This window comes from Malurus melanocephalus, unplaced genomic scaffold (assembly GCF_030028575.1).
Source record: "Malurus melanocephalus ecotype Western Australia unplaced genomic scaffold, MMel_1.1 scaffold_58, whole genome shotgun sequence".
NCBI lineage: Eukaryota > Metazoa > Chordata > Aves > Passeriformes > Maluridae > Malurus > Malurus melanocephalus.
In genome coordinates, this window is record NW_026623290.1 from 2,244,171 (window position 1) to 2,256,397 (window position 12,227).

The 12,227-nt window shown below is 44.9% G+C and overlaps 1 protein-coding gene across 1 annotated transcript in view; it reads right to left on the reverse strand.

Annotated features, from left to right (window-relative positions):
• Positions 1-11,180, reverse strand: part of MTHFS (methenyltetrahydrofolate synthetase) — a 23,966-nt gene extending 12,786 nt beyond the window's left edge. Inside the window, exons 1-2 of the mRNA XM_057365849.1 lie at positions 10,979-11,180; positions 6,505-6,769 (exon numbers count right to left, since the gene is read on the reverse strand). Coding sequence (XP_057221832.1) covers positions 6,505-6,769; positions 10,979-11,119 — 406 coding nt within the window. The 5' untranslated portion in view covers positions 11,120-11,180. The remainder of the gene's footprint in view (positions 1-6,504; positions 6,770-10,978) is intronic.
• Positions 11,181-12,227: the final 1,047 nt, after the last annotated feature.

The following is a 12,227-nucleotide window of genomic DNA, read 5'->3' on the forward strand; positions in this document are numbered from 1 at the left end:
ATCTCTGCTTTTCATGTACCCATATTTCATTTTTTCCAGATACATTCCTATCTCCATAAAGTTCATTTAAATAGTCACAGTTACCTCTGAGCATTATTTCCCACACATCTTTTTTTCAGAATGATTAGCATCATTTTGTATGGTCCCATTACACCTTCATGGACAGCAGTACAACATCTAATGCAGCTGAAGCTGCATATTAGACCTTCCCTATGCCTCAAGCCACAGCATTTTCTCCTCACAGTGTTTTTTATTTCTAAACTTTAATGTTCCTCATCTTTCAAAACCCTTTCTCTTCTGGTGCATTTTTTTTTTTTTTTGGGGGGGGGGGGGGAACCCATTATCCTTTTTTAAAATCCCATTTTGTTTTGCAGTTCTAAGTCAAACCTATTCCTCTTAAGACTGTGCTGCCATCAATTGAGTCACACTTCTGAAGAACTGGGCTAAAATTTGGAATAACTAAGAATACTGATGGCATCACAAGGCCATCAGTCCTGGCAGCAAATGCAGAATCTCTGAATGCATGAATAAATAGCAGGAATTTAAAGACAGGTGAAAAAGAGTTTCTGCAGATAAAAATGCTTCTGCAGGGAAAAACCCAACGACAAAGTTTCAAATAGGGTTGATGGTCACTCAGGAATAATTTGAGGTTTGGGGCTGTAGCCTAGAGGTAGCCAGCATTCTCCTTGCAGGAGGATCACATTCCCTGGCATAAACAGCCCTTACAAAYCAAATCCAAGCACACAGGTAAGCTGTCCCTGTCTGTTCTGCTACCAGMAGGTTGTTGTAATTTATGCTGCAGCAAATCTCACAGTGTTCTAGAAGTTAAAAGGGCAGAAAGACAAAACTACCTTAACCTTAAAAGCCAACATTCAAAAGGTTATGTGAAAACGAAGCTGCAAGAGGTTGCTGCCAGACATATGTCAGTATTTCCTCACTTTGTTTCAAATTCGGGTCTTTCCTTATTATTCACAATCCATTTTTTACTGTTATTAAAAGCATGGATTATCTAGTTAATACTTCACTAATTATCTTGAAGGTACAACACAAGTGGCCAAGTTTTCAGTGCTGAAAATGCCAGAAGGCTCCAAACTAAATTACAAAATACAACTTGAATTCTTAATACATTAATTTCTGGAAGCAAAGATACATTATGCTATAGTAGAGTAGTAGCAGATGATTCAACATTCCCCATTACATATAAGATGCTATATTGTCAAATGCTGACATTTTTCRGCTTGGGTCCTTACTCCAAAATGAGGTGGGGGTGAGGAGGTTATGTTTGTTTTATTCCTGCCAAATGGTTCATTGGGAACCAAAAAGGGAGAAGCTCTGTCGCTCCATGCCTTGTAGCAAGAACTTGAAATCCTGCTCCTAGTGGTGGTGAAATCTCTGGTGGTGATGTGGCTTTAGCCCTGCTCAGATCCATTTGAGCCAGGCTCAGGCAGTTTTGCAAAAATCTGAAAACCTGCCAGCGGCACAGGCTTAGCATAGACATGTCAGGGTGAGTTTTGAGGGTCTCTGAAGATGCCCCCTCCCTGTAGCACTGCTGGAGTCACATCTGCTTGGTGGCCCCACAGCTCTCTCTAGGATCCTGTGCCACAGGGGATATTCCATCCATGCAGGCTCCTCATTCCCTCCTCCCCACACACATTGCACATGGCAAACTGGTAAACTCATTGGGTTCMAAAAATCCCCACAAAAACAGGGTAGGGCAAAGGAGGAAAATACTCTTCACCAAGAGGAGCAAGCTGATCCAGCTCCCCACAGAGAGGCAGGAAAAGGCTGAAAATGTGAGGAGGGAAAACTCCATAAGCTGGTATTGCTGCACAGAGCACATGGAGCTGCAGGCTCAGCTGCTCCTTCCCAACCCAACCCAGCTGTGAGGACTCTGAAGGACTTTCATTTCACTGGCTGCTCCTATTCCTGCTGGCTGGGACAAGACTGGGAACTGAAACATGGAAGGAAATGATGACTGAAGTTTCACTGAAGACTTTTTGGCACGACAGTCATTTTCACAAGCCTTCATCATCAGCTTCCTACCAGCCCTTCAGTTGAATCAGTCCAAAACTGTGTGTTTTGGCCCTGTYTGAGAAGAGATTTCTGCTGGTGCTGGGTTGCTTCTAACCAAGACTGGTTTCCCAGTATAGCTCCCAATGTGGCTGCAGGGCCATCTGTGCTGGCACACGAGAGGAGGRGTGGGGACCAAGAGGAGGAGAAAGGGCAGCAGTTTATTTAATCCAGCACTGCCCAAAAGAAACAATCACAAACGTGTACCTTTTGTACAAAAAGTACGATTAAACAGTGAAGATTTTCTAAGCCAACGAAAAAGAGAAAGAAGCCAGCACAGTGGGGAAGGAAATAAGTAAATTGGGACAGGGAATCTTATACATGTGGAAGCAGACAAGTGAAAGAAGACAAAGCACATGATCTCCTCCCTTTTGGCAGGGATAAGCTATTTATGTTGGCCCAGCTGCCCCTGAAATGACAGGCTGGGACTGAGGGCAGAAGTGGGGAATAYGGTGAGAAAGGCCAGAGAAGGACACTTGAGAAGGGAATTTCAGAGAGGCCAGGCAAAGAGCAGAAAGATTGAAAGGCACACTATGGTGGTAGMGGAATTAAAGCTTGGAAAGGGAGATCCAGCCCAAGGCTGAGACAAATCTGGGGAACTATTGTTTTGGAGGAACAGAGAAGAAAACTATRTGTTGGAAAAACAAGCAAAAGAGTATGTATTCACTGAGGGCAGCTCCTCTGCACAACTCAGGCTGCAACAGGATCCTGAGGCTCTGCTGCTTCTCCACCAGCACACACCATTTAATATCTTCAAGCCATTGAACAGGGTAGTGATGAARAACCCATATAGAAATGAAGATCTCCATCTCCATCCTGAGGTTTTAACAAGGTACAGTAAAGAGGCCTGCAGCTCTAACCTGAGCAGGAAGAAAGCAATGATCGAGCAGATTCTCATTAGTGGCAATCATTAACATCTTCTGTCTCTTTGAAAGAGCCCAGACCATTTCATCTGGGTTCATCTTTGAGGGAGTCCCCATCTGAGGAACAAAGACTATGTAATAATGTACTCTGACATCAGGAAGAATTGACAAGAGATTAAGAGGCTGAATTAAGTTTATACATATAATCCCATTTCTTGTATTTCTTAGAAAAGCACCTCCCAATCCATTAGAGTAAGCAGATTTAGAGCCATAATTTCTAATAACACTTGATATTCTGGCCAAGAAAAACATTCAGGCCAAATCCCCTATCTCCATCATGCAGGTCAATGTTATATAAGTTGTTTATAATTTATTGCACACCTTCAACTACCAGTCAGTAGTTCAGTTATGAACAGTTAAGCATGTTTGCTCAGGCCCAAGCCTTCCAGATGAGATCCCTGGCCACCTACTTCCCTTCAAAGAAGCCCCCAAGAATTTTACCACATGGAAATASTCAACCCAGTCTTTTTTTTCTTTTTGTGTCCCATAAGAATAATCTCTTTTTCAGAGGAGTAAATTAGCTTTTTCCCCCATAGTTCTCAGAGTTGGTTTAAGTAATGATAAATAACATCACAAATGAGGAAACCCATGTCCAGCWCAGTGAATCACAACGCCTCCCTAAACCACATTGAAACTGAAGCCGCTGGCAAARTGTTCTTTAAACTTCTGTAGGAGTAGTGATAAAAAGCAAACAGGAGTACATTTTTATCTGATTTACTCCTTCCAAAGTTGTGCAAGGTATCTACACCTCTGTAAACAAAYACTGCAATCTGCCTGGACTTTCATCAGCAGTATTACCTTGGGCAAAACCCAATACCAGTGCACATTTATACTTCTGATGGGCAAGGATACAAATTGGTATTGGTTCCTATTAAGAAAATGTACCACTGGCTTGCCCCAGAAGTTGTCTAAGTCTTTCCAACACGCATAGCTAGAAATGAACCAAGTCATGCACCTACACACACCCCTACTCAAAAATATCTGAACTTCTTCCACCTTTGTTCTTTCTGTTATTGTGTCCATTTAGCCTAAAGAAAACAACTCTTCATGTGCCAATTAGTCACCCACACATGGCAGAGAAGATGAGAGACTTTCTCTTACCACAAAAGCAGTGATCTTTGTTTATGCCAACACAGTGTAATGTGACTACTGCCAAGATGAAAACAGGTAAACCCTGGTCCAACAGAAAAAAAGGATCATCTCCAAAAGGAGGGGTTCCTGTCTATTCAACATTGCCCATGAGTGCTACCAAAGACTGGGAAACTATGCACAAATCATAGCCAGGCTTATATTTGAGCTATTCTTAACAGTAACCATGCCTGAAGTTTTAAGGACAGTGTGAATTTAAGCTTTTTGTCATGCAAAATGAATACACTCAGAAATGACATGGCTTATTTATGTACCTGCAGGCTATTTCTTGGAAATTACATAGTAATTTATGCCAGCAATGGGAACATTACTAATGTAACACCATGTTATCTCCTTATAACAATGTAAATGCCTCARATCACCAAAGTATTTGATAACATCTCTGAGATAAATGTGCCATCCATGCGTAATTCCAACAATGGATGTAGCAGCAAAGCAATTTGAATTCCTGCAAAAGTAACAAAGTTCAAAAAATATAATAACTGACAAAAAATATAGCAAAGGAATATAAAKACATATTGAGATGAAATGTACTTCCATGGGGACAAATTAGAAGTGTGCATCTGATTATACAACAGAGGAAAAAACTTAAACTTATTCTCTAATTTACAAAAACTGCTCTAGGATAAAGGACCAAGGTCTGACTTCCAATCCAAATGGCATTATTCCAAAATTACTGTACAAACAGTACAAACAGAATAAAATTGAGTTTCAGGCAGAACAAGTCTGACACGGACATACATCAGTTCTTACAACTGGTCTCTGAGCATCCCTCTGTAGAGCTCAGGAGATCTTTTGGCATTGCTCTCTGCCCATATCCTGGTGCAGAGAAGGAAGCAGCAGCCCCAGAAGTAGCCAGGTACAAAAGTGTGTTCCTGCCCTCCCCCATCTTCACTGCCTGGCACCCAGGTATAGCTCAGTGCACTCTACACCTGGAAGYCCTTGCTCCCATCATACCTAAACCTGTGATCTCTGCAACAGACTGGCTAACTTCAATTAACAGCAGCTCATCATTAGTACAAAAGCTTGTCCAGAGTGCCCGAACCAAGCCAACAGAATGCTGGGTATTTTTTTATATTACCTCAAAAGTCTCTTAATCCCACCAACACACACAACTTTTTGACAAATGTTAGAAAAATGATTAACAGTGCTAAATATTAAACACAAAGAAGATGATTGCGTGAAGCAGTGAAATCCCTTGGTAGCTAAAATGTAGACACAGAAAGGATTCTGAATTGGGAAAGAGGTAATGATTGAAAATAAAAAAAAAGAGAAACAAACACAGTGAAATGTTCTGGGAAAGTACATTGGCATCCCAAAGCAAATACAAGCCCAAGTTCAATCAAACASAGTCATAGAAATGTTATGCTCCTTTATCAAGCACTAAAAAGCTGGCAAGCGTGTGAGGTGTGGAAGCTGTCTGCACRGTGAATTTCAACCTAGAGCAAATCTTCCCAGACTGAGGTTTCAAGCACGAGTTCAACATGAGTCTTCCATTAATAAGATTAAACATTCCTGCAGATGTTTCAGGAAGATATTGAAGTGTTTACAAAAAGAATGTAAATAATGAATGCAAAGACACAAAAAGTAAGCTTGTTTACAAGTAGGAGTTGGGGAATTTTATGTTAAGAGAGAGGTTATTTGGGGAAACAAAAACAAAGCACATATACACAAGTCTGATCTTAATGAACTTGTACCTTTTCAACCCTATAAAGAATCCAGTGTCTGAGTCTGTAAGATCAAAATAAACATGTGAGAGAATAATGCTGGAAAAGACTCTAATATTCATGCAGGCCTACAAAAGTCCTTTTATTTGCAGTGTAAGGTTTCAGTCCAGAGAGCTGTTCTACAAGGGCAGGCTCCATATCAGCACTGCAATTCATCCACCCAACACAATTTGCAGCATCAAAGATTTCAGAAAATTCTCAGTCTACAGGCATTGCCTGAGAAGCTCCCAACCTTTCATCAGGGCAAACTAAAGTTCTCAGAGCACATCCTAAACCTGTGAACCCCCATGGCTTTCAGTGGCAGCCTGAGCTACCCCCAGCAAGACCCTCTCTCCTTTATGAGCCTCTAAATTATGCTGGCTGAGACTGCACTGAGGGTGTTCATGAATCAGAGCAGGAAGATGATTTATCTGGAGGGTTTTCTTTCASTTGGATCAGTGCAATTTTGCTCCTGCCCTGCTGGCATGTCACAGGAGTGCCACAGGGTAGAGAAGAACAAGAGAAAGGAGCATCTCTCTACAACCCATAAAACTGAAGTGTAACACTTCATTTCATTCTTGCTGTCAGAGCATTTCCGAGTGGCCTCCAGGCTGCTCCTGCTCAACAACCTCACAATGCAGGGAGAAAATACTCACCACCAGCAAGAGCTTCCTCTCTTGCATTGTCATYATCACTGGGCTGAAGAATATTCCAGGATGTCAAAGCAAGTGAAGAAATGTCTTCGGCTGATGATAACTTCAGCATGTCCATATGATTGCTCTGAGGCTTGTAACGGGGGATGAARCACTCTTTGCCTTGCTTAAAAATGTCCTTAATGATTTCTTCTGTCTGGACTTCATCTGGCATGCTCAGGAAGATTGCAATTCTTTTGGATTCTTGGTACTTGGGATGGTCAATCACCTACATRGGAAATGGACGCAATTGGTTTACARAAAGTTTTTTGGAAATACTAAGTTACTTTAATTTAACACAAAACTGGAGCAAAATATTCATTGAAAAGGGTAGAGATACAAACTTTGATGCATCATAATCAGAATAAACTGGCTTTGTTTCCTGCTCCAATATTTCTACCATCAAAGTCAAAATAGGCAAATTTTTGTATCTACTGAACTGAACACTAAAACACAGGTTTGGGCCAGCAAAATACAATTTTGGAAACAATCTTCCAATTCCCTAAATAGCTGTGCCAYACAGTGCAGACACCCCCAAATGCCCAACATCACTGCAGAAAGATCCAGGAGGCCAGAAATGTCAGCTTATGCAAGCCATGAGGGTTTAGCATTCCTTTCCTCCCATCCTTTTGACAGGCTGCATCTCTCATCTGGGCCAAGGCAGAATGAGAAGTGCCAATGATAATAGCTCAAAGGAAAATTAGCACCAGAGCAGATGACTGCAGAGCACAAAGTCTTCCAAGACCAGGTCCCTCTTTTTGTTAACCTGGATGTCTTCCCTCCAGCAAGTTGAGATATATGACTTCAGACATCACCTGCTTCTGATAGGTGATCTTATTACTGCACATTTTTCACAGCTTGAAGGAAAGATGGCCTTGCCATTTTTTTTTTGCTTTTCATGAGACTSTGTGCTGGGCTTATAAAAGACTGAATATAAGAGAGAAAATAAAAAAAAAATGCTTATATGGTGAAAAAGTGTTAGCAGACTCATACCTCACTTGTCTCTGCCCATTCCAGACTGAATTCCGCATTAAAATTTGAAAGGAGGCTTTTAAAARCTTGTCTTCTCATTCTCTAGAACCTTATCTATTTTGTCACTTGCGTCTGGACAAGACAAATAGAAACCTGTCCCTACTCATTTAAAYGTGATTTACTCTTATTCTTCGCACTTAGAAAAACCTGTCAAAAATATCAGATAATTGAGAAACTCTCTATTAKCTACAGAACAGAGATCACCCAATCTCCTGCTCAGTGTTTGTGTAACTGCAGGGTAACTCGCTCTTCTGAGCTTTAGCCTTTGCCCTGGCCTTGTTTTGAGAYACAAATGCCCATATCTGAGTGAAGATATGGCTCTCACTACATTTTTTATTTGCTTTCCATTGCAGAAGTCAAAACCCCAGGTGCAATATTCAGAAGATGGATGTAATTTTGTRAAGGGGAAAAAAAGAAACACTCCARACTAAATGATGGTGGATGTGTCAGCCACAGAAACATCTTAACAATTCAAAACCATATTTTATTTCYTTTTGTACCTACATAAGGATTTTTCCAAGGGATTAAGCTCTTAAAAGAACAGAATTTCCATGGTAGTTTTGCTTCAAAGAGCAGGCTATTTAGTGAAGCTGCAGACTCCAGAAAATGGCTGTGGCTAATGTTGTTGAGGGYCTCCAGAGCCAAAACTTCTCATGGGTTTGGCGAAGGGAGAAACTGAGACAAACTGAACTCTCTTTCAGACAGGGGCTGTGTGCTGTGGGTACCACACAGGTTCCCATCTGCTCTGATGTATCCAGTAACACATTAATTAGGCGGYGCAGGGAAAGAAATGAGGTTGAAGATGTAAACCCACATGTGAGCAGGAAGACACAATGTCAGATGTTCTCAGAATTGTGTAGTTGCTCCTGCTATGACTYGGAGCAATTTCTGAGAAAACTGAAAAAATTTCCACACTTAACAAATATTATCTGCCCTTTGTTCACMAGCTGACGGCAAATTTTGCAAAATCAGAGCATGCAAATAGCATGACTTTAATCATGAGCATAAACATTAACAAAGAACAATCATCCAGAAACTAATTAACTACTGGTGTCTAGGTCAGCCTGTGAAGCTATTTCATTTTGAATTTAAAGATTATTTTGAAATGAGATTTTACTGCTAAAAATATTACTCAGGTGTTATAAAAKAAGCTGCTCACTTTTATTAGCTGCAAGCACTGATGTATGGTACAAAGCTACATTTTTTGCCGTATATAATTTCAAATATTTTCTCAGCCTTTTCAAACATTTCTCCCTGCTCTATCAYCCACCCCAGAAGAAAGCTGACTCTACTTTTTGCCACTTGCACAGCACCAYTCTGTATCAAGCAATCTCAGGATTTTCAATTTGGGTCAGATTATTAAATGGCAAGATAATATCAATTTATATTTCCTGATATGTTGCCTTCTTTTAAACAAAACAAAAGCTGTACCTTTTAGTGTGCTCTCACTAGAAGAAATGAGTCCTTTGTTGCTGAGTTTATCAGCAGCAGTTAGACAAAGGCTGAGGGTTCCTAAAAATTCAGTACTATGTGGGCTWGGTGCTTAAAAGTGAATTTTTGAAGGGGATGCATGCCAGTGTTTGGTAAAAATTGAAAGGTTTAAGTCTAGGATGTATGATTATTAAAATGCATTATCATGACAGCAGGACACTACATATATATGTTTTTTAAAAGCATTCCCAATGAAAAAAAAAAGTGAGACTTCCAGTTAAACTTCTTACAACCTGAAGTTTCTGTGCTGCTGCATCCCACGCATGAAGTGGCTACACATTAGTAGTAAATGAAGTCTATAAAATGATTTGAGATCCTCTGGCAGGAAAATAACCATATAAATGTAGATCATCTAGAAGTACCCGCTGGTGCTGCAAAAAAAATGAGGACTGTGCTCTATTACATGCAGTGACTGCAAAATAAAATTTTATTATGTTTATTAAAATGATAAAATACATCTATATAAAAACTGTGTAATCCAAACACAAACAGGACATTTCAAAAGTACATACCCATATCACTCYGTGCTAGGATACCAGTTAGGCAAACCCTGCTTGATATCTTTTAGAGTGCAAAAATTATATTAGAAATAAAWTTGCGTGRAAGAAACACCGCTGGAAAATACAGAARGGAGAYGACAGCATGTAAARCAAGYGGCCAAATCAGACAGGGGCTGGGGTTTGTGTGCGTGGCCAGAGCCAGGCTGGTGTGAAATGTCTGAGATGAACATSAAGAGCCCTGCTTAGAGAGAGCGGCTGTTTGTCCCCGCTGTCGCCAAATCCACGGGTGGGTGTTGTCACCCGCAAGTGAAGTGTGGCCACTGCTCCAGGAGTGATGTGTGACCACCGCTCCAGAGGTGAAATGTGGCCACTGCTCCACGAGAGAAGTGTGACCACCGCTCCAGGGGTGATGTGTGGCCACCACGCCATGGGGGAAGTGACCCCAGCCACCACGAGGGATGTGTCCCCAGCATCCCAGGGGTGAAGTGTGACCATCACACCACAAAATGAAGTGTGACCACCACACCATGGGGGAAGTGTCCCCAGCATGCCAGGGGTGAAATGTGACCACTGCTGCATGGGTGAAGTGTGGCCATGGCTCCAGGGGTGAAATGTGACCACCGCTTCACGGGTGAAATGTGACCACCGCTCCCGGGGTGATGTGTGGCCACCGCTCCACGGGGAAGTGTCCCCAGCCACCATGAAGGAAGTGTCCCCAGCTCCCAGGGGTGAAATGTGACCACCGCTCCACGGGTGAAATGTGACCACCGTTCCACGGGTGAAATGTGACCACCACGCCACGGGAACGTGTCCCCAGCATCCCAGGGGTGAAGTGTGACCGACGCTCCAGGGGTGATGTATGACCACCATGCCACGGGGCAAGTGTCCCCAGTACCGCACAAGAGAAGTGTCCCCAGCATCCCAGGGGTGAAATGTGACGACCGCTCCAAGGGTGAAGTGTGGCCACGGCTCCAGGGGTGAAATTTGACCACCGTGCCATGGGGGAAGCGTGACCACCACGGCACGGGGGAAGTGTCCCCAGCAACCATGAAGGAAGTGTCCCCAGCTCCGAGGTGAAATGTGACCACCCCTCCACGGGAGAAATGTCACCACCGCTCCACGGGGAAGTGTCCCCAGCATCCCAGAGGTGAAATGTCACCACCGCTCCACGGGGAAGTGTCCCCAGCAGGCCCAGCTTTAGCCGCTGCCGCCGGAGCTGCTCACAGCAGTTCCTGCCCCACCTCGCCACGGCCGCGGGCAGCCSAGGGAAGGCTCCGAGGCGGAGCTCCCCTCCCCGCTCGGCGGAAGAGCCCCTGAGTCACGGTTTCGATCACCGGCGGGCCTGGAAAGTCCCCGGCCGGGCTTCCCGGCGAGCCGGGCTCGGCTCTCAGCCATGCCCTGGTGTCCGCACCCACCTTGCGCCCGAGCAGGCGGGACTGGCGCTGCTTCTCGGCCGCTCCGATCGCCCTCAGCCGCTGCCGCAGCTCCCCCCGCAGCTGCCGCTTGGCCGCCCTCAGCGCCGCCGCCATCGCTGCGCCGTGCCCGGCCGGCTCCATGCGCCGAGAGCGGGCGGGTCTGAGGCACAGCCGGGCAAGGCCGTGAGGGACCGCCCGGCTCTGCTCCCAGGAGAGCCCCTGCCAACAACAGCGGTTTCGCTTTTTTGGTATTTTTTTTTTTCTTTTTCTGCCTGGCGCGGATCGCAAAGAATTTCCCCTTCTCTAATTTTGCTGCGGGAAGGGAAAGTACATTTCGGCGGGATACTTTCGCTCCGTGTGGCAAACACTTTCATATCCCTGTGGCACCCGGAGGTGACTCTGGCCGATGGCTCTTGTGGTCAAGGAGAGCCCCGTGCCAATGGCTTTAGTGGTCAGTCAAGGAGAGCCCCGTGCCCGTGGCTCCGGTGATCAAGAGAGCCCTGTGCCCATGGCTCTGGTAGTCAATCAAGGAGAGCCCCGTGCCCGTGTCTTTAGTGGTCAAGAGAGCCCTGTAATGTGGCTTTAGTGGTCAAGGAGAGCTCTGTGCCCATGGCCTGGTGGTCAAGGAGAGCTCTGTGCCCGTGGCTCCCATGGTTAAGGAGAGCCCTGTGCCCATGGCTCTGGTGGTCAAAGAGAGACCCGTGCCCGTGGCTCTGGTGGTCAAGGAGAGCCCTGTGCCCATGGCTTTAGTGGTCAAGGAGAGCTCTGTGCCCGTGGCTCCCGTGGTCAAGGAGAGCCCTGTGCCTGTGGCTCCACTGGTCAAGGAGAGCCCTGTGCCCATGGCTCATATGGTCAATCAAGGAGAGCCCTGTGCCCGTGGCTCAGATGGTCAAGGAGAGCCCTGTGCTCATGGCTCATATGGTCAATCAAGGAGAGCCCCGTGCCCGTGGCTCCCATGGTTAAGGAGAGCCCTGTGCCCATGGCTCCCATGGTTAAGGAGAGCCCTGTGCCCGTGGCTCAGATGGTCAAGGAGAGCCCTGTGCCCATGGCTCATGTGGTCAATCAAGGAGAGCCCCGTGCCCGTGGCTCAGATGGTCAAGGAGAGCTCTGTGCCCATGGCCTGGTGGTCAAGGAGAGCTCTGTGCCCATGGCTCATGTGGTCAGTCAAGGAGAGCTCTGTGCCCGTGGCTCAGATGGTCAAGGAGAGCTCTGTGCCCATGGCCTGGTGGTCAAGGAGAGCTCTGTGCCC